This window comes from Rhodamnia argentea, chromosome 6, assembly GCF_020921035.1.
Source record: "Rhodamnia argentea isolate NSW1041297 chromosome 6, ASM2092103v1, whole genome shotgun sequence".
NCBI lineage: Eukaryota > Viridiplantae > Streptophyta > Magnoliopsida > Myrtales > Myrtaceae > Rhodamnia > Rhodamnia argentea.
This window is the reverse complement of record NC_063155.1, coordinates 16,919,795-16,946,072: the sequence shown is the minus strand read 5'-3', so window position 1 is coordinate 16,946,072 and position 26,278 is coordinate 16,919,795. Positions and strand designations below refer to the sequence as shown.

The 26,278-nt window shown below is 39.9% G+C and overlaps 2 protein-coding genes across 3 annotated transcripts; both read left to right on the top strand.

The window, feature by feature from the left end:
- Window positions 1-2,378: 2,378 nt before the first annotated feature.
- On the top strand, window positions 2,379-9,012 carry LOC115751248 (ATP-dependent DNA helicase Q-like 1). Its single transcript, XM_030689024.2, has 10 exons — window positions 2,379-2,608; window positions 3,121-3,512; window positions 4,587-4,847; window positions 5,747-5,910; window positions 6,289-6,385; window positions 6,464-6,507; window positions 7,176-7,290; window positions 7,367-7,720; window positions 8,115-8,339; window positions 8,610-9,012. The coding sequence occupies exons 1-10, from the start codon at window positions 2,494-2,496 to the stop codon at window positions 8,718-8,720; spliced, it is 1,878 nt and encodes a 625-aa protein (XP_030544884.1). The 5' UTR covers window positions 2,379-2,493; the 3' UTR covers window positions 8,721-9,012.
- Window positions 9,013-14,622: 5,610 nt separating this feature from the next.
- On the top strand, window positions 14,623-19,801 carry LOC115751220. 2 transcript variants are annotated; one of them, XM_030688997.2, is made up of 6 exons: window positions 14,623-14,814; window positions 15,304-15,423; window positions 15,553-15,611; window positions 15,707-17,467; window positions 18,328-18,481; window positions 18,835-19,801. In XM_030688997.2, the coding sequence occupies exons 2-6, from the start codon at window positions 15,321-15,323 to the stop codon at window positions 19,494-19,496; spliced, it is 2,739 nt and encodes a 912-aa protein (XP_030544857.1). In that variant the 5' UTR covers window positions 14,623-14,814; window positions 15,304-15,320; the 3' UTR covers window positions 19,497-19,801. The 2 variants fall into 2 exon arrangements, with proteins under 2 accessions (XP_030544857.1, XP_030544856.1); XM_030688996.2 differs by having other exon boundaries at window positions 15,304-15,429.
- The last annotated feature ends 6,477 nt before the right edge of the window (window positions 19,802-26,278 follow it).

Genomic DNA, 26,278 nt, shown 5'->3' with positions numbered 1-26,278 from the left:
TTTCACCGCAAAAGAACATCTGGAGTGCCAATATTTATGTACGACGCTCACTTTGATGCCAATATTTTCTTTTTGGATCACTTAAGTGCCAAATTGGAGAAAAAAATCGGAGAAAAACGATGACCTAAGTGACGATTCCTGCAAAAAAATGATCATTTAAGTGTCAATTCCAATTAAACAAGACGCGTGACATTTTTTATTAATTTTTAATATTACGTGTCAATTTTTAAAACAAATCAACCCCCACATGGCATCCAACTTTAAAATAGCTAAACTTTTTTAAAAATTAAAATTAAACAGAAAAATACACTAAAAATTTAAAAAAAAATCCAAAAAGAAAATAAGGAAGCAAAAGTTGTAGTGGCAAGGGCTCGCAACCCTCGCCGCCGCCGCCCCACTATCATTGACAATGGCCAGCAAGGGGTGGGGGATGACCAAGGGGCGTCGCTAAGCCTCGGTGACCCCCACCAAGACCTCGCCAAGGTGGCTGAGGCCTAGTCGTGGGTTTGCGAGGGACCTCGCCTTGGGTTTGCAAGTTCGGCCATAGCCGAGCCTCGTTGACCCTGGCGAGGCCTCAACGGGGGACTGTGGTGAGGGTTTCGAAGCCCTAGCCGTTGCAACAAAGGCTTTTTTTTTATAGTTTATTTAGCTTATTTTTTAGTTTTTTAATGTTTTTAACTTTTGGCATTTTTTTATTGCTGACTTAAAAGCTCCGGCAAGCCACGTAAATGTCACATCATATTTCCAATGAAGCTCATTGGAGTTGGCACTGAAATAGCAATTTTTTTTTAAAAAATTGACAATTAAGTGGTTAAAAAAAATATTAGTACTAAAGTGAGTGCCGTATACAAATATTAACACTCATAGTGTTCTTTTGCTAATTTTTCATTGAAGACTATATTTTGGACATGCGTCCAAACTATTTAGACGGGTGAACTATTCCTAAAATATCTTATATGTTTACCGGATCGGTTCTATTTTGGAGTATAATCACAAAAGACAATAATAGCCTTGATCGAGTCCTTTTTTGAAACAATGAGGGCACGTCAGGCCCTTATTTAAAATAATGTCCACTTCCGTCCCTTATTTGAGAAAATGAGGACACTTCAAGCTTTTATTTGAAATTTTCCCATGATATGGATAGATACGTGATTAAAGCAAATAATATCAAGCACGTGACCCATTGATGATGATAAGTCGATACCAACATTGGTGCATATGGGTGATTAGTGTTGATCAGTCGTCGATGTACCACGGTACCGTATGGTTAGCGATGGTCGACAAATGTATTTATTAATGAGATTCGTAAATTGCCAAGGCGTCGGGAGAAAGTTTAACGCATGAAGAGCATCAACATGCAGTTACAAGTCTGAAGTTGCCGAAGAACAAAGTGATTGAGATATTGGAGCAACAAGCACGCGTTATTAAAGGAAGAACTGTTCGGATCGTGAGGTTTGTGTTTGTACAACAGTATGTTTTTCTAGCTATGGTATTCAGATCAGCGTTGTCGATTAAATTTCGACTTGTGTATCTATCCTGGTGTTACGTTGTCGATTGATTTCCAACATAGCATCTGTACGTTATCATCAAGTTTTGTCGTCAGTTAAATTCCAACGAGGTTTTGTCAACTTTTGGTTCAGTTGTATTTACTGTAGTTTCCAAAACTTTTCTGTTTATTAATTGCTGGCATGGTTTGTGTTTGCACAACCGCGCGCTTTTTTAGCTATAGCATTCAGATCAGTTTGTTGTCGATTAAATTTCTACGTGTGTACTATTCTGGTGTTACGTCGTCGATTAATTTCCGGCATAACATCTTTACGTTATTAAGTTTTGTTGTCAATTAAATTCCGACAAGATTTGTTGACTTTTGGTTCAGTTGTAGTTACTATATTTTCCAAAACTTTGTGGTTTATTAATTGCTGGCATGGTTTGTGTCTGTACATTTCCTTATTTAGCTATGTAATATTTCATGTTCAGAATATCCACAGTACTTGTCTCTTTTAATTAAAAATCGAAGAACAATGCGTTGCATTCCATTGCAGAATGGAATATAAAAATATTTCGTCATGGGTTTATATCCGACGAAATATATTCGATTGCTATATTTACATTAACACAGATAAAGGAGAAAATGTAGATTGGAAACAGGATTACTTTGTCAATATTTTCTGTTTGCAAAGGAGCCTCCAGACAGATCCAAGGGAGTCAAATGAAACCACAAAAACTTATATGGGGCAAAAATAGAAATTCAACAAATTTCGGGTCCGAAAACGAAATTCTCAAAAAAAAATTTAAAAAATTTGGCTCGAATCTCTCCTTTCTCCAGCATATAAAAGTTGAGAGGGAAATATCAATACCGCGACCGCCATCGCTGGCCAGGTTTTTCGAAAAGAGCACTTCGAGCGCGCGCGTCTCGAGATAGACTACGGCTCAATTCGATTCCGACTCGTGCATCCTCAATCGATCGAATCCCTCGAACAGGTTGAAAATTCCATGGAGGATCGGGGCTTGGAGGTAGAGAAAGCTCGGTTACTGAGCTTGGCTCTTGAATTCGGCTTCGATGAGCAGTCCGCCAGCAAGTGCTTGGTCCGTCTCGTTTCGCTCTACGGTAACTCGAATCGTTGCTTCGTCGCGCATTTCTCTATGCGTGTTAGCGTTGTAAGGATTTATGTAGGTATTTCTCGTACCCAAGATGAGGATGGGTGTAGAATAGTCTGCTCTAGGTTTGAATAGGTCGGAGCTGTTTTCGCGAAGTTGTCTTACTGACGAGCAAAATGTCTGGCGCGGTTCCTGTTTGATGTTTTGAGGTTACTTTGATGTTGGCTTTTCTTGGTTATTGGCCAAATTGGGTGATATCTGGTGATGAGGGAATGGCGTAATTGCTTGTGTTGCGTGGAAAATTATGGAATTGATTGATTGTGCATTCCTATAAAGAGATTTATTGCGGTTAATCAGTGTTCTGATGATGGCTGTGAAATGGTCTATTTTGGATTTAAATGAACCGGAGCTGGTTAAATTTTGTTCATTGAGCGTTAATGTCATTTTCATTTCTTTGTGGTTTTGGTGGAGAAATTTTATTGACTTGCAAAATCATATTTTTCTTCATTTGGTTTTCTTAAGGTGACGAAGGTCGAGACTTTATCACTGTGGAGCACTGTGGCGATGAATTTCTTGCAGAACTTGCTGAGACTATGCAAGATACTGAGGATTGGGATGATTTGCAAACTGCGGAATCAGAAGCTTGTGGAGTTTTGGCTGACATGTTTGGCCAAGGTATCCCTAATGACGGTGAATGCAATGTCGTGCACGATGTTAACATCATAGAAGATTCTCCACAACCTGAGAAAAATCGAACTTTCCTTGAGGTGGATTCCTCTACTGACAGTGAAGACGAAGATGATATAGTTGGCACTAAAATGGGCAGGAAATCCACATGCTATATTCCTGATCAAAGCGGTACTATGAGCAATTCATCCACTCAGCTTCTGGCGAGACGATCTTTAGAGTCCATGGTATGCTTCTGAAAACTGTGAAGTTGTCTCACTCCTTTCTGCCCCCACCACTTTGAAGGGATTAAGAAAAAGAAAGAAAAGCCGGGAGGCTTGGCATGTTTTTTTCGATGCCCCAAACTAATTTGGTTGATAGTTGTTAAGTTTGTGGCTCGAGTTTTTGATACATGGACCTGGATTAGGCTTGGGATTGGCCCATGTAATTGCATGGACCGAATACGCAGCTTGAAGAATGTCTGAGTATTGCATAGGGTTGGCCGTTAGGTGAAGCAACTGTGGACACCTGAAGAAGCCACAATAGTTAACGGGCAAATCCCGGGAGTCTGGCCATGGTCCAGTTGTATAGGAGGTTCACAAAAAGTTGGCAGATCTCGGCACGACTTTTTATTCTTTTAACAACGATTCTGCAACCCATATTTTGATATATTTTTGTTGCTGAGGTATGTTGGGGCCAACAAGGAAATTGACAAGAATTGAGAACAGATTGTCTTGGTTTTTGATCGGGAGAGATTAGAGCGTCCTTTTCAGAAAACTCTTGGGAAATGTTTTCCACTCGTCTCATTCGTTTTTTAGTGACATTTGCAATTGGGGTTTTGGTTAGTGAGAAATTGATTTATTTCTTATTGTAATTCCCTGTTGGCCATTGTGAACAATCCCCGTCGACGTAGATGAAACTGCCCAACCCCTTAAATTAGTGTGTAATGGTTCTTTGCTCTTAAATTATGTCTTTCCTTTATCATTTCCAGTTTGCTTGTAATTCTGCTTACAGCAAGGGACCTCATGCAGGGTACCTGTACAAAAGCATTTAGTAAATTGCTCATGAGGGCTCTCATCCGATCAACTGTATAATAGACACTCCTAACTTTTGCTAGTTACTTCCAGTCTTTAAGATGTAAAATGACTTATATTAGAACTGTTTGGGCAATGAGATTATAGTACATCATCCAAGTGTGAATTAGCATCCAGCGTCTTTCTTGGGAATGTTTTGCAAAATATTTCTTTGTGCACAAATTTCATTTTCCATCGCTCCATGTCAGAAACTATTTACGGTGCTGAAGAGGCTTATTTGTGTTGAAGGACTGTAAGAGCACTGTCACTCAAGGTTCGATAAAATCAGTTTCAAATAAAAGACATTGCTCTCGGATTCCAACATGCAAACAAGGAACTCTGAGTTTTGAGGAATTGCAAGGCTTGGATGACATAGAATTGGCAAATGTAGTAATATTCGGAAACAAGGCATTTCGACCAAATCAGCATCAGGCTTGTAAAGCTTCTGTAGCCAATCAAGATTGCTTCGTTCTCATGCCCACTGGAGGTGGTAAAAGTTTATGTTACCAGGTTTGTGAATGTTAACAATTATATCACATGTGTAATGTCATGATGTATGGAGACAATGTTTAGAGCACAAGCCCTGCGCACTTTGCTCAATGGTTCCACAAATTAAATACTAGACGAGTAGACCTGTATGTCGAAATTTAAGCTTTAAAATGGTCTCGTTATCTGCTTTGTTAGCACTGTTGAGAAGTTTGTGCTTAAACTTAAGGAAGAAAATGTTTTCCAAATGCAAAGTAAGCGATACGAAGTGATTCAGGTATTTAACCATGGGTTCCAATGAACTGGATCGGACTAAGTTGGAAATGAAGGAAATACAGGACAATCTCGTTCTGCCTTTGCACATTTCTTTCTATTCCGTAATTTCTAGAATTTTAAGGTTTTTGCTATGCTTCTAGGACCTTTAATTACTTACAGGGAAATTTATCTTGTTTTTGCATGTAGTGTTGTTGTCAGTCATAGTTCAGGTCCAATTCAAAAGGGTTATTGAGTCAAAGAGGAATAAGTTTTCAAATTACTTGCACCAAATACAGATTGTAGATGTCTGTATTTCCTAAGTAGTGTTGTTTTTGCTATGTCATGATCTCAAGTCGGGGTGATTATCTCCAATAATTGGTTTGAAATTGATGTACTTTAATATAAGATGGATCTTGGTAGCATGCAAAACATTTGATCTACTGAATCACGAAGAAAGATATTAATCTGATTTTATTATGTTGAATTATCCTGAAGTGTTTCTGTTCAGTCTTGAAGTAGTTGGTTGATATATGGTTCTAGCTGAAGTAATTGTAAGACATACAGTGACAACAGGTGCTTTCTGCTTAGCTGAAGGTGAATAGAAAAATAATTCCCTCATCCCTTCCTTTCTTCATGTGCTCTTCTGATGTTTTTACCCTTCGTTTCAGCTGCCAGCAACTCTTAAACCAGGTGTCACAGTTGTTATATCACCCCTGCTATCTCTCATCCAGGATCAAATAATTACCCTAACCCTCAAGTACGGAATACCATCAACTTTCTTGAACTCTCAGCAAACTGCTGCCCAAGCAGCGGCTGTCCTCCAAGAACTAAGGCAAGGTTTAACGCTCTGTCTCTGTCTCTGTCTCTCTCTCTGTCTCTCTCTCTCTCTGTTCCTATAGAAGTATATCATACCATACAATCTTTATCCCGCCATAAAATGGCTCTCTCTTCATATGTTGCCGTGGATGCACATTTTTTATGTAGTTAATGAAAAGATTCATGCCTGAGGTGTTTGCCTTAAAAATAAATGTTGGGATCTTAGTGTTCCTGGAGAATTATATCATACCATACAATCTTTATCCGGCCATAAAATGTTGGGCTATTCTCCATATGCTGCAATGGGGTTTCTATTGGACTTCTAAAACCTTTTTTTTGCTGAGTGTTGTGATTGTCAGGTCATTAATCTCCACTGCTTTTCCTGCCTTTTCAGGAAAGATAAACCATCATGCAAGCTATTGTATGTAACTCCTGAAAGGATTGTGGGAAACCCATCATTTCTCGAGATATTAAAATGCTTGCATAGAAAGGTACTATTTCTGATACACCGTAACTTTTTCTGAGAGTTTCTTTTTAACTTTTTGATACATGACCATCACGCATTGCAGGCACAACTAGCAGGTTTTGTTGTTGATGAGGCACATTGTGTGAGGTATGCTCTTTGGTGGCATCCTTGTATCTGAAGCAAAGATCATGCTAGAGTTACTTCAAAAGGAATAAGTATTTATGTTGTTGCCACTGCAAAACTACTCCTCGTTCCAGATAAAGAAAAGCAAGTTAACGTTATATATGCTCACTCAAACTCTTTTCCCGCATGTTTTTGCATTTTCTGTGTCTCTAGCCTAATTACATTTTCGGTGTTACGCTGAACCTTCTGTGAAGTTCTAGTATAACAGAATGCAACGTTGAGATAACTAATTCTGGAAATGATCTAGTTCCTTCCTTTGGGAAAAGTCAGTGGCACATCATTAATAATATTAAGCAAAATGCACACAACTAAAATAAGCTCCAATGGAAATTAATTTTGGAAGTAATTGGAAGTGTCCATGTTTGGCATGATAGTCAGGTCTCAAGCTGGTTCTTGTGTCCCTATTTTATTCTTTTAACCTCTATACTATATATTGACAACTTAAGATATAAGGCAAAAGTTTGCCCGTGTGATCATTGATTGTGTTTCTTATGAGGTTTTTACTGGATTTTCACTGCCAGTGCCATCTCATGAAAGGAACGTACTGCTGGTTTGAGCTTTCTCGTATATTTGAATGATTGTAAATGAGTAAAGCTTGTTGATCGTTACTTTCTTTGTTGTCATTATTGCAGTCAATGGGGACATGATTTTCGTCCAGATTATAGGGGACTGGGATGTCTCAAGCAAAACTTTCCATACGTCCCAGTGATGGCCTTAACTGCAACTGCCACTCGGCCAGTTCGTGAGGTATGAAACTTGCACATTAACCACCAGATTATGTTGAAATAATCATGGGATTGATTGAAATGTGCATCCATTGCAGGATATCCTAAAGGCTCTCAAGATCCCTCGTGCTCTTGTTCTTGAGACAAGCTTTGACAGACCAAACCTAAAGTATGAGGTCATAGCTAAGACCAAGGGACCACTGAAGCAGCTTGGAGAGCTGCTAAAGAATCGTTTTGCTAATTTTTGTGGCATATTATATTGCCTCTCGAAGAGTGAATGTGTTGATGTTGCAAAATACTTGAATGATAAGTGCGGTATAAAGACGGTGTACTATCATGCTGGATTAGCAGCCCGTCAAAGAATAGCTGTTCAAAAGAAATGGCATACTGGAGAGGTCCAGGTTGTATGTGCTACCATTGCTTTTGGGATGGGAATAGACAAACCTGATGTTGTAAGTTGAAATGGACTTTGGTCCTTTGCCTATTTTAAGTTTTAGAATCAAGCTGACATGCTGGCAAATACTTGACTAATCCACTTTTCTTTTAATGTTTTAGTTTCACTAATTGGTTTCTTAGTGTGCTTGGAAGTAAATTTTTCTGGTTCCATGGTCCAGTGGCCTGCTAAATTGTCATTTTGGCTATTTATTGCAGGAACTAGTGAATTATGTACTTTTTCAAGTCAAATTCTTTCTTCCGTGGTTGGAATCTTGGTGTGCTGAAATTAAGTTAAACTAGCAGAAAGTTCTTTTCTTTTCTGTAAAAGTGGCGAATGAATGATCAAAGTTGACCTTCAGTTATAATGTTTTTGTCATGTTCAGTAATTATTTTGTTGTTGCCTGTGGTCAGCGTTTTGTCATCCACAACACAATGTCCAAGTCAATCGAAAGCTATTACCAAGAATCAGGGAGGGCAGGAAGAGATAATCTACCAGCAGCATGCATTGTTCTATATGCCAAGAAGGATTTCAGCCGGGTCGTGTGCATGTTAAGGAGTGGTCAAGGATGTAAAACCAATATCTTTAAAGCTGCAATGGCTCAAGCTAGGAAAATGCAGCAATACTGTGAACTCAAGGTAATCCAATTTGTGTTTTCAACTACTCTCTAATGATCTCAACTAAGTGATGCTTCTATTTTTTGTTTCGCGTTTCCACTTTGTTCTATTGATTGTTGTTAGTGTTAGTCTGGCATTGACCAGTCTGGGTGCTGGATCATTTGATGGGTCTGTTGGCAACATATTCAAATCATAATGGAACCTTTGGGCAAAACTCATATTCCATGTACCTGAATGGAGCAAAGTCTATTCATAGACATGTGTTTCCTCTCTAATGTGTGAAATTTTCAGGACGAGTGTCGGCGGCAAACCTTACTTGCACACTTTGACGAGTCTTTGGATCGGAAACACTGCAAATACGGTTCTAATCCTTGTGACAATTGTCTCAAAGCCTCTTTGTAAAGGTAATCCTTTCAAGTGTCAATTCTCTCGATGGGCGACAGGGTACCGACCTACGCATGATCTTGAGCCGCACATTTCTTCTGGTTCCATCATCCGCAATTATTGGAAGACCACATGGGAATGGAGGGGTGAAGGCCCTTAACTAAGGACACAGAATACTTCAGTTGTGATGGTCTTGTCATCTCATGTTTGTCTTTCCCTTTCATCTGTAGTCATGATCCTTGTCTGGAATTAGTTATTTTCGTGAGGGGAAAGAAAATTTGGCTCGATACATAAGCCAGAGAGACATATGGGAAGAAAAAGTCACTTGTTTCACTTCGGCTAAAGATTAACAGTGAAATCCAATCATACAAGCACATGTCGTCTTTCTTCTTTTTACCCGTTTCTGAATTACTGATGAATGCATATCATGAGTGTATCTGAAGTTGGTTTACTTGGAGGTTCAATTTTTCAAGTAGTATATCTTGAGATTAGATTTATTGGTTGAGAAACTTTCATTGGGGCATTGATCATCAGTTATCCAAGTATTGGCACTGCCGGCTTTCTGGTCGGCAAACATTGCATCGGTGGATCGGATTATTCAAACCATGGATTGAGATCTTAGTTCCAGACTGTGCAATAGTTTTTCACACAGAGCACATGGCAATGCATATATAATTCGACAGTTAGGGATTTAACATGGTGTTATTATATATCTGGGTCAGGCACAAGCTTGGATTCATTTCGACTTGGACGTGTCAACTGCCCAATAATGCTCTCACGTGGCGCTTAACAGCTGCTTCTTTGTTGTATTTGCATTACACGACTCCGGGTGATGGTTACATAAACAAATTCATGAGAATTGCAGTCAATGCTTGGGGAAAGTAACAAAAAAAAAAGGTTTTAAGTTGATTGTATTTGTATCAATTTCGTTTTACACTTTTTTACATTTTGTCAATTAAGTTTATCCGGTCAATTATAACCGTGGATGATTGATGTAAATGCCGGCCGTTTTACATTACACGATTGGCATTGACATGAACATTTTTAATAATATTTTTCCATTTTTTTTTGCATTTCTACAATTTCGTTTCATTTTTATCCTTTTTTGTTACTTTTCTTTTATTGAGGGTCGACAAGGGTCACTAGCCAGCTCTCTTCGGATCCGGGTGTCATTGCCCTCGCCCCGACTCGGCGAGGGGTTGCATGCCCTCGCTTTGGCTAATGAATGGGGTGAGAGGGGCCTTCGTATATAACTGGTGACTCTTGCCGGTCCTTTGTAAAAAAAAAAAGAGCAAAGACAATAAAAGAAAAAAAGCCAAAAGAATAATAAAATATTCAAAAGAATTATTGAAATATTATTTAAAAATATTCACATCAGTGCTGGTCGTGTCACGTAGGATGTTTGGCATCCGCGTCAACGATTTCCCATCAAAATTGATTAAATGGACTCAATTGAGAGAATGTGAAAATATTTTGAGGCTGAATTAACAGAAATGTAATATGATTGAACTTTTTTTTTTTTTTTGGCAATTGTCCTGTCAATGCGTTGTACTCGAAAGGGTGGTTGAAATCAGCTACGGCTTTGATGACAGCCCCAGCATCGCAGTAGGTGAGGGAAGTTTAACCCTGCTGGCCCAGAGGAAGGTAATTCACGTATTGCCTTTTCGAATCGAGGACCAAAATTTGTTCCTCTGAATGTTTAGAATGTGCACGACGACTCAATCGAATGTGATTCGTTTCAGAAGTATCTATATTGGATTGGAGGATTCTCTTCGGCCAAAAAGAAGAAAGAAGAAAAGCGTGGGGTATGCTCATTATTCTCTGGGGGACCTCCCAGAACAGAGCCTGTGCTGTGAAAAAGATGTCCATGTGGAGGCAAATATAAAATTTTGGAAGCTTGTAAGATAGCAGTAACTGCAGCTCAGATTGAATGGGATTTTGGAGAAAGAACTGCTGCTACATGGATCGAAATAGATGAAATAAATAAATAAATAAATAATCCTGAAGATACCTCAATTCAACCGACAAAAATATCTAGGTTTGCACAAATTCCAACTTGTTGATTATCACCAGGTGGGTTTGCCATCATTGAAATTTAAGTTATGGGTGATAGTTGATAGTGGTAAATGGTTTCACAATCGGTTCTTTCATACTAGAATCATTGATGATCCTATCGGAAACGATTCTTTAATTTTCGAAACTTAGAATTTACCATGTTACAGATTTCAAGGTCGATTTCTGAATCTACTCGGGATATTAGTATTTTTTTAATTGAATGGTTGCGATGAAACATCACTTCTAATGGCTACCATTTGAAATTATAATCCAATGACCACAACTCATATTTATATATATCAAGAATATGAAAAATGAGCAAAGTAAAAAGTCCCAATCATGGTATATCGCGTGAAATGAAAGCTCGGATTAGTAGTTTCATATTACACACTCGTCAACAAATTTTATGAAATACCGCAGGATCGCGCGAACATATAGAACAAGATAAAAAAAAACAAGAACTTGTTCCGGATTCCAGAACATGTAATCTCTTCGTTGGAACCGGTTTCTCAATTTTTGAAACCTAGAACCAACTATGCATGCTACAAAATCTGAAATTTTCGATTACGTTCTGAAATCATGCTCACCTCTAATATTTGATGGCTATATCTCAATCAGAACATTTCCTAGCGGACGTAGAAATTCTATAGCGACTTCAAGGGATGATCAATGCTAATCGACCATCTCCACCCCTTTCATACTTGCTAAAGAACTCGAACTTAGTTGTTCTTGTTCAGGAATCTCTAAGATGGTCCCCTTATCCTTCTAAAGAGGACCCTGGTGGCTAGGACACATCACCTGGTTTTTTTGTAAAGATTCTTGAGTCCTGGACCATGGCCACATGCAACAAGAGTACGTGGTTCGTTGCGCATGATGTAAGCGAGATCAAATTGGAGATGAGGTGACTCAGGTCCCCCAAGGACAAGAAGACAAGTTTAATGATGACTTTGATGCAACGAGAAACGCCCGGTTCTAATTAGACTTGCCTGTCGTGGGGGCATTCCTGGTTTGGACATTTTCCTAGGCTCGTAGCATATCTGTTCATGCATTCTTCGTCCCGAAATCTTGCCGAGGGTTGTGCTCATTTGGTGAATGACATGACAAATGATTGCCCCCATGAAATTTCCACGAACCTTGAAAATTGGGTCCCCCAATAAAAGGTAGTATATATAGACAATGCAAAATCAATTGAAAAATTCGCAAAAATCTCAAGGTCAATTACAATTATGTCAATTCGGTCCCAGTTTTTTTTTTTATCAATTGAATCCTAAACCTTTTGTATTTGTGTCAATTCAGTCCACTCGATCAATTTTAACATGGACATCGATTGTCCTACATGGTACAACCGGCGCTCACGTAAATAATTTTTAATAATCTTTTAAACTAATTTTTATGTTTTTTTTTATAGCTTTGGTCGGTGAGGGCTGTTGGCACCGATGAGGGCATCGCAGTGCCCGGTGAGGCCATTATGACACCCTAGATTAACTAACCGAGGTATATTTCACATGCGGTCACCCATCTTGGGAGTGCTCACGCCTAAGCATGATTAACCTGGAGTTCTAAAGTTAAGCATTGCCGTTACGTCAAAAGACTCCTCCTTGGCTTAATTCCAATTTTTTACTTATATATTCCAAAATCGTGCTCCCTTATACAATGCACGGTTCGATTCATTCCTGCCCCTTTCGTCAAACTAAAAGTCCGCCAAAAGCGGCTCCTTCTCGATATCCTCTAGCCCCGGCGACCACTCCCCGCACTCGTCATATCAAGTCATCATAGCTAGCCTTGCCCTCTACCGCGATGGCCTTGTCCGGAGCCGAGTGAGGGCCGGCGGCCGGAAAAGGGCAACCCGGCCTTCGCTCGCGATCGGCAAGGGCTCGGTGACCCTCGGCAATCACTTTAAAGGAAAAAAGAAAAGAAAAAAAAAAGATAAATAAATTTCAAAAAAATCTAAATTATTATTAAAAATTATTCACGTCAATACTGGCCATACCCTATAAGACGCCCAACACGACGTCCACGTTACCGATTTTTGGCTAGCAAATTTCGTACGATAAATTGGTAAAAAAAAAAATTTAAAATTAAATTGACATAATTATAATAGGTTTAGGACTTTTTTTTTTGTAATTTTCATGAAATCAATCGAGGCATCGTGTTACCAAACTAATCCGCGAGCAAATTTCGTACGATAACTCCGTATTCAAAATGAGCATGGCACACGAAATCATTTGGAATTGAATATGGCATTCAGAAAAGTACATGGCCTAAAGCAGATAGATAGGCACCTAGCAATCCTATGGTCCGAGTTCGGTTAGTGCGAGTCTAATGTTTGCTGATTCACGTTTAACTGCCAAAGACTCGATTAGGCTTTCAATTTCTGGTCAACAAAAGGGGGCTCGTCTACGTTGTATGCATGTCCTGCGGCGGCGTTCGATCCTACACTTAAAAAGTCAACGCAGGTTGAAATGAAATAGGTAAGAGAAAAGGAAAATAAAAAATAAAAAAAAGGAAACACGTGAATTATGCTTGACGTCTTCAATTCCCATTTCTATAACTCCTTTTTCGCAGGTGCGCCCTAAAGTCAAACATTTTGCCTTTCTTGTTTCATTCACCAGCGGAGAAAAGGTTGTTTAAGATATGAAAAAGTGCGATCCAAAAGCTTACGCTGACATGCGCAAGAACGTCTTGTGAATATAAAGAGTAAGAGCATGCTGCAATGTGCGATAATATTTCAATACATTCTCTCACGTGCAAGTCGGATTATGATTTGCGGCACACGTAATTTTGACCATGCACATTCATGAAAGGATAGTCCGGTTCCGACACTGCGTTACAAAAAAAAGCTTAAACCAATAGGTGGAAGAGAGAAATGAATAGTTATGATCCGTTATCAAGCAATGTGTGATAATTCTTCAACAAAATAAGAAAAAATGAAAGTAATGCTCCGTTTCTAGGAAAATGTTATCCGAATCATTCATTTTTCGTGAAACAAAAGAAGTTTAATAACTCTTAGATTTTAGCATGTTGGCCTTTCAAGACGGTCCCTAAACTATTTCTAAATATTTAGTATAAACTTTTTTTTATCTTAAAAAGAAGGAAGTCGCCGCAAGTCCCTAAACTATTATGAAATGTGCAATCAAGTCCATAATTTTTTCTTTCTTTTTTGTGATTGACGACGACTATCAATCGGACCGTATCTTCTCAAATCTTTATCGTGATGAGGTATGTAAGTTTTATGGACTCAAATCTTTTTCTTAATGTCCGAAAGAAATCTTTCTGTCTACCCTATTCTACGAAACAATATATCGCCTTCAATCGTGATGTTCTGACAAATTGTTAGCCGGAAATTAACATACTTTTTGTCCTAATTTCCAACCTACCAAATATACAAAGCCAAATTATAATAATAATTAAATTCCATTAGAAATTTTTTTTTTTTTGGCCAGACTTGTCCATCAGATTTAGAAAGCAGAAACTTTTTCTTGACACTTTCTAACAGGACAACAACGGACGCCAACAACAGGCAAAAAGGAGATGGCAACCTTTTCTCCGATTCAAACTGATCTTAACCCAAAAAAAAAAAAGGCTTAACCTAATTAACCCAAAAAAAAAAAAAAACTGGCTTAACCCACAAGACTGACACGTGGCGGTCGGACATGGCTCTCTGACTCTCCTTAAAAAAAAAAAAAAAAAAAAAACTTTTTAGCAGCAAGCAAGCCCGCTGTCTCTTCCTCTCAGGTTTTAATGCTCCAAACCAGTCAATCTCTCCTCCGTCCTTTGGACATAAATTCCATTTATTTTTATTTTTTATTTTTTTCCACCATTTTTAAGGACTCGAGCTCCTCACATTCTCTCTCCTTTCTTCTTCTTCTCCTTCTTCATATCGCCAGATCTCTCTCTGTCATTGGCGTCAAGTTCGCCGGACACATTCATGGTCTGAGATGGCGACTCTCGGCGTTTTCTCGCATCTCGCCGGCAATGCCGGCTCAGATCTAGCGTCGACGACTTGACGGGTGACTCGGTGGCGCTCATTGTGATCCTTCGCCCCGTTCAGCGGAAGGTCAGTGTGAATCTTGAGTTTCTTGTGCCAAATTTGTGATTTTGTTTTTTCTTGGGTGCGCTACTGTTCTGTTTTACCCTCAAAAGTTCAGTTGGAGTTTGGACTTGGCGGGCGAGGTAGTGAGGTCGTGTTTTACAAGCAATGGAGCTTTAGGATTTTGGGGGATGCTTTAAGAATAAATCGTGTTTCCCAGAGTTAAAAAAGTATGATGCTTGGTGTTGGTTTGGATAATGCGCAGATGTGGTTGTTGGGTCGATTCTTGGCAAATGTGAGATTACAATTATCCGAGCAGCGAGTCCTTAAATGCTTGCAGATAGGAAAGTTGGGTTATTGAAATTAGGATAGTACAAACTGGGTCTCGCACTTATTATGTCTGGCAAGTTGTAAAATGCACTAGTCTAGCGTTTTCATCATCCACTCTGGATGTGGTTGCTCTGGGTCTTCCTATCCTCCTCCTTATGTATGTAATTTTCTTTCTGTTCTTTTTAGCTACCTGTAATATAGAGATGGAGGTGGAGAAAAGACGGCCAAAGGGAGGCTTCCTACAGTTTTTTGACTGGAACAGCAAGTCCAGGAAGAAGCTCTTCTCAAACAGTCCTGATATACGTGGTCCTGGTACGACCCGCATTGTCTTTTTATTAATTTTATTAGTCACGCCCCCGCAGTGCTGGCATATGAATGTTTTCTGGTGGAGATGGCTCATATGGTGCTATTAACGTGCTCCGTTTCTTGTGATAGATGGAGTTAAGCAAGGAACAGATGATGCAGCGTTCTTGGCAGAGTCAAGGCTTCAGATGGTGGGAGTTCTTTTGACCCTACTGTTGTCAAAATCTCTTTTAGATGTGTCTGATTTCCATGTATTTGACTTGCACCATTTCTTGCCTTATCGTAGAATGTTAATGATGAAAATGGGGTCAGTTCAAGTAAAAGCGGAAGTAGTGAGTGGAATTGTGCTGGTTCAGAGACCAGCAATGAAGGATGTGAAAACAGAGCCCCTGGAGTAGTGGCTCGACTTATGGGTTTGGATTCATTGCCAAATTCAAATGGTCCTGAGTCCTCCACCTTGTGTTCTGAATTTCATCAAGTCAAAGCTTCTCCTTACAGTGATGGCACCCATGATTTGCAAAGTAGACGTGATCCGATTGACTACCTCAGCAGTTCTAGGAGACTGGGTAGGTTCTCCTCACATCCTGCAGAGGCGAAGCTCTTAAAGGCGCAGAACCGACCGATAGAGAGATTTCAGATCGAAATATTACCTCCAAAATCAGCTAAACCTATTTCCATTACCCATCATAGGCTGTTATCTCCAATTAAAGGTCCCAGATTCATTCCGGCCAAGAATGCTGCCTATGTTATGGAGGCAGCCGCAAAGATTATTGAATCTAGTCCCCGGGTTGTCAGAGGCAAAGCATCATCGACTGTGTCAGCATCAGCTCCTTTAAGAATACAGGATCTAAAAGCGAAGTTAGAATCTGCCTATGAGGCATCAAGGCAGCATAAAGCCAGTAGTTCTGGCAGTGTCAAGAATGTGAAAGGAAAGTTCAATGAGAAAAGCTCCAGAATACCGCAAGATACACAGCCGTCCAGGACTGCCGTAGTATCAGGGAAGGTTAGTCCTGGAAATGGGAGATTGAAGGGAAAATCATCTTCCCTTGCTGAGCAAGGGAAAGTCAATGTTCAAACAAGACAGGCAAAGAATCAGCTCAACAAGAAAAATCTTGCAGTTGAGAAAGAGCATTGTGGGGAAAACTCAAGCCAAATTTCCAATGGCCTGCCACGGTTGCAGAAGAGTTCACAAAGAAAAACTTCTACGAGCCGGACAAGCATTGCGCTCAAGCAAAATAACCAGAAGCAGAATTCCCTGAGTGACAGACAGGGTTCAGTTTTGAGGTCTTCACGCTCCAAACAACCAGCCAGAAGAACTCAGCCTGTCAATGGTTCGATCGGACCATCTAATACTGCAAGCAAGATTGCTGTGAAGGCCGAAACTTGTTCCATGACAAAATTGGCGACAAATATTTCCAAGGAGCTCAAATCATCTAGATTCAAGACTCCCGCCCACAAAATAAATTCTACAGATTCAGATGTCAATTCAAATCGAAGTGTCACCACCAATGTTGTCATCAACAGTGATGGTATGTCTGTCAAGCGAAATACTGTCATTGATGGACGCATGAATCGGGGCGTGGATAGCAACAAAAACAGCATGGATGTTATTTCATTTACATTCTCTTCTCCGATAAAGAGATGCTCTCAAGAACCTCGTGCCTACACCGGAATGCACGAGAATGGTAACTTTGGTCGTTCTTTTAGTGACGATAATGGACCATTAGATTGTAAAGATTCCAGTTCATCATCTCCAATTGGAAGTATATCTGATGGAAATTTTTTGAGTGTTCTCTTGGAACAGAAGCTTAGAGAACTAACTGACCGAATAGACTTGTCCAATTGTGACATTTCCAGGGAAAAGAGTTTATCTATGCCTAAAATTAGCAATCAAGAATCAGTTGGCATACTCAACAGTACAAGCTCTGTGATAACAGAAAATGAGGAAAGCTTTCAACTAGGGTTAGATGAGGTTGTGAGCAGTCCAGTTGTTTCTGCCTGTACTTCATCTGATGGTCCCGCAATCAACTCAAAGCAAGAGTGCCAGGTATGTTCCTTTTGCTGAAGTACTTACTAGGTTCAGTTGTGTTCTGTGCTTTTCTTTAGCCTCTCGATTCTTTAAGTGACTTTCACTTGAGAAAAGGATGAAATATTCTGGCGCTTTAAATCTAGACACATGTTCAATGCTTTGAGGATTGCGACAGTAACTATATCTAGGCATTAAACAAATAGAGTCTTGGTGACTTCGGTGCAATGCTGGAATTTAATGACCTTGAGTATGTAGTTCAAGTGAGTTTTCTTTCACTTCATTTCCAGATTCTTTCTACATATATATTGAAACTTCGATATGCTGCTCGTCATCAATGTGGCGTGAACCAAATGCAAATAAACATATCATTCAGGATTGTATGTGTTTAAATATGATCAATTCTTTCAAAGGTGGAAACGGTTGGAAATGGACACTGTTCCCTCTGCCATTTCTTGAGAACTCTTAGATGCATTCTCAGATTCATCTTCTGTGTATGTTAGCCGGCCATGTCAAACCAAATAGCAATTAGAAACGTTGACTGTCTCATTTGGAATCCTTGGTGACTTTTGACTAAATCTTAATGTTTTTGGGGTTCATCTGCAAAACTAGCTTGTGCCTAGTTCTTGGTCTTTTGTTCTGTTAAATACAATGTATTGGTCTTCAATCTACAAAGAAGGATAGATTTCGTCCATTGCTTGTTAATCTAAAACTACAATCTGTTATTTTGGATATGCCCTTATCACAGTTTGAAAGAAGCAATATCATGGATGAGTCTAAATAAGAAATGCAATAGTTTTATTGTAATTCTTGTACTTCCAATAGATAGTTATTGTTGGGAACACTTATTGCCATGCTTAAATTATCTTGATATCATAAAGGGCGCGGATTCAGAAGAAATAGAAGAGTGCAGCAGTAGTGCTACCAGCTATGCTGCTGGAAAAGAAACTGACTATGAACATCCAAGCCCGGTTTCAACTCTTGAATCCTCATTTGTGAGTGAAAGTTGCACAGACAGCGTGATCACTTACAGTGGTAAGAATACTTCCTTTTTTTGCATGAACACTGGCATTTCATCATTTAGACAGCTGTTTAGACACATGCTTCAGAAATTAATTGAGAGTATTGTTTGACTTGAACATGTGAGTTGCCCAGTGCAGAAAAAGAACTGGAACAGGTTGCAAAATAACGTGGTACATGGAAACTAGTCCCGATACAGTAGAATTTTGGTTGTTCTATGGACAAAGTTGATGAGAGGGTAAAATGCAGTTTGGCCGTTGCTATGAGACTAGAGCATATGTAATTATAAGCAATTTGCCATGCCTTCCTTTCATGAATGAATATTTTTAGTAAGAGTGACAGCCTAAACATCTTTTTCTAAATCTCAGGCAAAAAATATTACTCATCCAGTCAAGCCCCTGAGGTGTTGGACTGGCTTTCCCAAAGAGAATTTCCAACTGTGGAATGCGAGGATGAACTATCCTGCTCGACCTCTTCTTCTATGACAGCAGATGCCGGGACAAAGTGGGCAACAAGTAAAGAATCCCATTCATTGTATGCGGGTGGTTTGAGAAGTTGGGAACTTAAATATGTGGAAGAAATAATTGGGAATGTAAAGCTGAGATTGGAAGATTTTGGGGAGAGTGAGCCCAAGTTCATGTGCAATGGTCTCTTCAATAAGTTGGAGAACGGAGCAGATAGAATGGATAGATATGAGGAGCACTCGAGCCTGAGGCGCAAACTTCTGTTTGATTGTGCATGCGAATGTCTGGAGTTACGATGTCGCGATATTGTCAACGGAACATGTGAAGCATGGGCTAAGTGGCGTGCATTGTTCCAAAGAAAGCGCTGGTTAGCTGAGGATGTCTACAAGGAAATCTTGGGGCGGAAAACCATTGGAGATATGATGGTGGATGAGCTTGTGAGCCAGGACATGAGCACTCGGCTGGGGAGGTGGGTTGAGTTCAACGTAGAAGTGTTTGAGGAAGGCGTCGAGATTGGAAATAGGATACTAACCACATTGATCGATGAATTGTTCGCCGAATTTTGATGCAACCAACCAGAGATATTAAGTTATACCAAGCATCAATTGCCTCATCCCCTGGTTCTATACTTAAAACCTGTGTAGGTGGGAAGGGGAAATCCAGGAGGGAAGATTCTACAGAAATAATTTCATTATGACAAGGGCGAAGCTTCCTGAGTTTAATGATGTTCCGGGTTTATATCATGTGAAGATGTCTTGTCTCATTCAAAGTTCACAAACAGGCAAAAGCTTCTTATTTTATTGCAAGCTTCTTGTATGCACGGCCCATTCTTATGTTGTGAGTGAAAATACTGTGTAGTCTAGTCTTGTACCCTTGGCATCTCGTCTCAGTTTTCTTGCTGGACTTCAATTCACTTTCCCCCCGATGCTTTCACATGGTACAGCCTGGCCCAAATTGGATGATATTTGTTAGATTTTGTTTGGAGGGCTCCTGATGCATCTCCTTCATTGGTCAGATTCATCGTAGTGTTACGCATCAAGTCCTTTTCACTCGATCCGGTGCGCAGGATTTGTTCATCGGTAATGCTCTTGAAGCATGCGACTTTCACGGGCCGACACTTGAGATCGTGACCATGCGGCACTTAGGCTCCGATCAGAATGACTCGTTCGGCCTTTATTTGACTCACCTAAGCTCGGCCTTCAGACTTGAATTATTGTTCGACTCCTCACTTGGCCCACCCCTTATAATTTTGCTGGACGGGTGCGAGTAGTCCCTCTCATGAGCCCCAGCTCATGAGAGAGCACAGGCTCTCCGAGGTCGTGCTGCTCGCAACTAGGGTTCTTGCTTAATTATGCAATTTATTCGATCGATCATGCAGAGCGTGATTTGATGGTGATTATCTTCACTTTGAAGCTGCATTTCGCGATAAGGACCTGGGCAAATCAACACAAGGCACAAAAGCACATAGGCGAGTCGACACAGATAAAATGCAAGTCATGGAAACGATACATAATGCAATTTTGGAGGTGTATAGTACAACTTTCACGACAATGTATCACTCGCCATCCTTTCCTGAGAGGTTCGGTAAAGCCCATTTCTTGCTCCATTTTGTGTGACATACCTTAGAAGCCATCGGCTAATCTTCGGCCGGATGGGCTCATCCTGATCAATTTGGTCTTTCATCTGCTCGGCGCAACCGGTCACTGAAAGCTCTATTTCCATGGAAGAAAAATTGGGTTTGCAATGGTTGCTTTGTGATGGTGCAGAGACAGGCATTCAAACAAGGTAGGAGAAAAGCAAGAACACTGTGCAGAGATCAAGCTGAGAGTGGATTGTGCCCGGGTTTACCTGCACCAGTGGAGCAAGTCACTGCTGTTGGAACTTCCACTACCCGGATATCTCGTTTGCCGTTTAACGTGTGTTTCATCCGGTGAGAAATGAACGACTTGAAAAACATCTTCTTGAAAATAATTAGTTTCATCGCTTACAAAAATAAACAAACGAAACAAAAATTCTTCGAAATTTTTTTTCAAATCATTTATCTTTCACGAATTGATCTATGTCGTGGCTACCTCTACTTTGTGCCATTGACATCAGCCAAACATGTTTCTTTCTTTACCATATCCATTTGAAAAAGTTATAAACATTCAAGTACCATATCGAAAAGAGTTATTACCCCATTTTTTTGACATTGACATGTTCATAATCATCCAATAGTATCCACGTTTTATTTTAGGCCCCAGGAGATCGTAGGGTTGGACCAAAATGGATTTTCATAGCTAGTAAAGGCTGACCACTCTGTATAATCTAATCTAATACATGCCGATCCTAAAGGGATTCTACACGCATAGGTAGGATCAAAAGCTGCCTCCCATTCTTGTTGCTGCTTATTGGTCGATTGTAGTTTTTTGTTAGAAGGGTCCCATTAGGTTTGCTTTAATTAAAAACGATTTAGTTGTTAAAATTTTGATGATAGATACATGTCTATTGTCTTGAAAAATTATAGAAATGAGTTGTTCGGGATACTTACTTGTTAACAAAAAATTTTATTAGAATTTGGCATTTCGTTAGAAGAGCATTGCTCTTCGGAGAGACCAATCTCTCATGTAGCAATCATGATAAAAAATTCATCTTTGTTCTAGCATAACTCTTTGTGTACAGCTTCGTGTTATGATGTTTCGAGTAGAAGTGTGACGGCAAAAACGAATCGGACTGTGTTGGATAGGATTTGAGAGGAGATAAATCAATGAGCAATAGCGGAAGGCCGGAACTTATGACAAATAGGACCAGAAGCGTTCTTTGACAGGTAGTAGGGGTGAGCAAAAAAATCAGGATCCACCTAAACCGGACCGGACCGTGCCCAACCAGCTAATTTTGGATGATAACCGATGGATACCTATTCAGTTCATGATTTCAGGTGGGAACCATCCAACCGGTTCAATCGGACCAGACCAATTTTCTAGAGTCATATTTTCCTACATGAATGACATACACCACCTCCGTTCAATAAATGGATTCTTGTTTGCTGGTCTTCACAACGTTAATGGAAGAATGAATCGAGTCACCCGCTAAAATGCACAATCCTATTTCTTTCTGGAAGGACAGATGGTACTGAACTTGGTAAGGATTTTTTTTAGTGTAGGAGCATATCATGAAGCAAGTGAGCAGAGGAGATTAACATCCATTGTTTAGTCCTTGCTTATAATAGGGTGTTGAGAGCGATACCATTTCTGGTTTCCGGCTACGAATTATTTTGACTCAAAAGAATTCCTTGTCCAATTTCGAGAAGTTGTCAACCTTCAGTTGCCCTTCCGAACGATCGCATCCTTTGTCATCAACAGATTCTCTCCTTTACCAGTGCTCTTTTCCCTCGTAATGAAAACCGCCTTACCAAACACACAAGTATCGTCCATGAGATACCCGTGGATTTAGTCCCTCTTCAAACTATGATTTTCATGGATGTCTTTTTTAATTGATGTTGGTGCTCGGTAGGATCGGTTTCATGGTTCCAACCGAGAATCGGACGGGGCCGGTGGTTCTATTCTCGGGTAGATCCATAGAACGAACGGGTAGTTCATAGTTCACACTTTGTGAAACCGGTTCTTAGTGGGTGATTCTCGATTTTATGATGGGAACCACACGTCCTGGAACCGATCACCCCTAAGAGGTAGTGATTCATGAAGAGATTTAATATTACGACTCCAATATTTTTCCTTTATTAAAAAAAAACTAGTCACACGGGTATTGCCATCCTCTCCTCATGTCACCGGTAAAACAATGACTGTCTCATGAGTTCTAGTTTGCGTTCTATGAAGAAGGTAAAACGCAATCTATCACTCATGTCGCATGTTAAAAAAAAAAGATCACCCCTGCTTCCTCCTTGGACTCCTCAAGACTATGTCTCGATATTTTCTTCAAAGGTCATAGTGAAAACTTATAGTCAAGCCCGGTAAATTAATTAGGCCTTCAAACAAATCTCGTGCAACCGCCATTGCAATGAAAAAAAAAAACGAGGGTGCAGATCAAATATACAGTGCAAGACGTTGAAGGATCAGCACTCCGATCCCACCGTCGAGCAAAAGCGGCATACCCGTCAATCAGCCCGTCGAAATCCTCGCCTTATAACCTCGCCGGCGGCGACTCAAACCTAACAAACCCGTTCATCCTATCAAGTAACCTCTCCCTTCCATCCAAACATTGGGGGAGGGACAAACACTCTCATCATGAAAAGCCAAAAAAAAAGGAAAAGAAAAGAAAGAGCATTCAATCTACTTTTCCAATCCCGATTGAAATCCAAAATTGCGCATGTAGCAGAACTTTTCGTAGCCCCTTTTGATTAAGACAATAGGAACAAACTAATGCAATTACATTGACCGGAAAACAAATGGGTCCCATGCGTCGAGCATCATATGGAGACATCCTGATTAATTGCTACACAAGCATACAAATCGACATGTGAATGTTTTTAGGTGAAGAGCAGGAGCGGCCGAGAAGACTTTGTGACCCAATTAGTCAAACCGCCCAATTTCATTCTCAGTCACATACCTGACATTGCATGTGAGTGACCACTCCTCTCATTTCATTGGGCTCGACATCCGGGTCGGGTCCATGCCCCTGTCCTATTTCTCTAGCGCTTTCACATGTCTTGCATGGACCCGATCCCAAGTCCAGACGACCAAACGGAACACACATGATCGACAGTAACCATGAACCCGACATTGCATAGGAGTGACTACTCCCCCCCCCTATCCGGGTTCAATCAATGCCCCCGTCCTATGTCTTTGGCCCTCCACCTGTCTTGCAAGGACCCAATTCCAAGTCCAAATGACCAAACGGAGCGCACATGATTGACGGCAACCATGAACCCGATCCCGAGTCCAGATAAGGACTCGCACAGCCTCGTATCACACGCCTCGCACGCATAGATAGACCAATTTGAAGCCCATACAAAAATAGACCCGATCTATGGATGATAAGAGATAATAGTGCAAATTAATATAACAAAACTAACTCGAGATTTATGTTTTTGGAGGGAGATTTACGATAAATCCCATTATCTCTTGATACATGGTCAAGTAACTTATTACTCGAACATGTTATTGACATCGCTATGAAATTACACGCTTAAGATCTCATCAAATCCGCAACAATTCCATCCTTTTTTGAGTTGACCGTAGACTACCAAATAAAAAAACGAAGAAAAGGTTAGAAAAATAATGAAGCCGCTAGCCTAACAGTACCGTTAGTTGTTTCAATTTGATTATACAATCTCTCAATTAATGAGTACTTTGTGCAAAATACGCAGTGCTAATATGTAGATTTATGGTTAAGATTGTATTGCAAACGAAAATATTTAAAAAAAAAGGTCAAAAGCGCGCATTGAGTCCAATAAAAGGTCATCACGTGTCTGGATCCGATTGGTGGAGTGGAAGTTTCTCCCGTGGCAAGCAAAGTAGGGTTGCGCTCTAACATGCGGCTTTATTGGAATCAGAGAAGCTGGAAAAAAGAAATGAATACAATTTTTTTTAAATAATGATTAATCAGAGGTTATGTACGAGATTAGCAGTTAACTGACGCAAAGATTAATTAATTATAAAATTACAGTAAAACGAGTTTCTAAGATCGCCGATTAAATATATTCAGCTGGCTTTTTTGTTTTGTTTTTGAACGTGAGATAATTTGTAATTACTGTCGTAGCACTCTTGCTAATAAAATGAATTAATTATTCGATTAATCAAATGGAGGTTGCAGAACCCCACGTCATCGTGGCAGCTGCCCAAAAGCAAAGGATCCTAGGAAGGGTGGGGGCTGTGATTGGGTACATCCAGCTCTAGGTGATCCCCATGCCCTAAAAATCAGCGGCCCTTAATTAATTAGTTGATTACAGCACTTCATTAAAAAAAACAAAAAGAAAAGAAAGATAAAGGTACTACGCTAAGAAAATTATTTTCAGTAGGACATAATTTTTTCTCCCATTATATAAAAGTGAAAAGGAAAATCAACCCATACAAAACATGGGCACAAATTTAATATTTTATAGTTGGGAAAGCTAAATAGTTACATCTAAATCTATTATTCGTAAAATTCGACACCTTCGTAAAATAAATCACATCAAAGTAAGACAATATTTTGGTTTATATCTGAATATAAGCTTACGACATAGCTAATATGCATTGGTTTTGATCGATATTGACATTAGATTGTATGACGTAAAAGAGAATTTTTATCTCGTCAAATATAACGTGACCTACTTGTTGACCGACTGTTTGGCTACGACAGAGTGAATGGTCGAATGAGGTCATTCTCCTTAAGATGCATCAGAACGACCATCCTAAACCTTATCGACAGTGGCCATGTCGTCGGGTCGTGTAACTTTAGATTCTGTTATTTTGAATGAGAGTTGGTGTATGCACTCGGTTGATATTGCTGGACCGTAAAAATTCCTGTACGATCTCATCGTAATCTGGTAATTCCCGACACAATCTTGAGAAAAAAATCAATGGGATGGAATGCGATAAATGATATTATTTACGAGACATTATTCCTGCTTACCATCTATGTTATATACATATAATCATAGAAGTTATACGGGGACGACGAAATGGAAATTTGAAATTTATTAACATTCTTCAAAAAAAGAGGCATCGTTAATAATTCCGCAGGTACCGAAACCATTAAAATAATATCCAATAACTTATTAGGTACCGTACGATGTATTTGAAATATGAAAAAGAAATATGCAAATGGATCCGCGAGTTCACTAATCATGGATGGTTTTAGCACCGCCAAGCACACGTTACGGTTCTTTATCATTACGAGAACATCAGGGAATATCCTCCCGGATAACTTTTTATTTTCCTCTTCGGAACCGGGACACGTGGGAGCGACCGAGTGGGGCGGTGCAGGGAAGTACAGTGGGGCGACGTAACATAGGAGCACAGCCCAGGAACGTGCATCCTCCTCCTCACTGTCTGTGCCGGTTTGTATGTCTCTGCGTCCGTCGGCCCCTTTCCCGTTTTCCCACCTTCTCTCTCTCTCTCTCTCTCTCTCCTCGCTCTCCTCTCCATGCTGCCTTTTTCTTTTTCTTTTCTCTCTTTTTTTTCTTCCCTCTAAAAAAGAATACATTTTTTTTTTCGGAATTATATTCGTGGCACGAAACCCTTTTTATGTATTGTAATGATTTCTAAATTATGTTAATCAATAAGAAAAATTACAATTTCTAATACTCCGAATGCCCTCGTATTACTCTCCATTCTAGCATATCGAAACGCGAATGATTGAAAACAAAGCATACCGAACAGATGTCCCGAAAGCACTCGTCGACAACCATTTTGTTACGGGCACGACT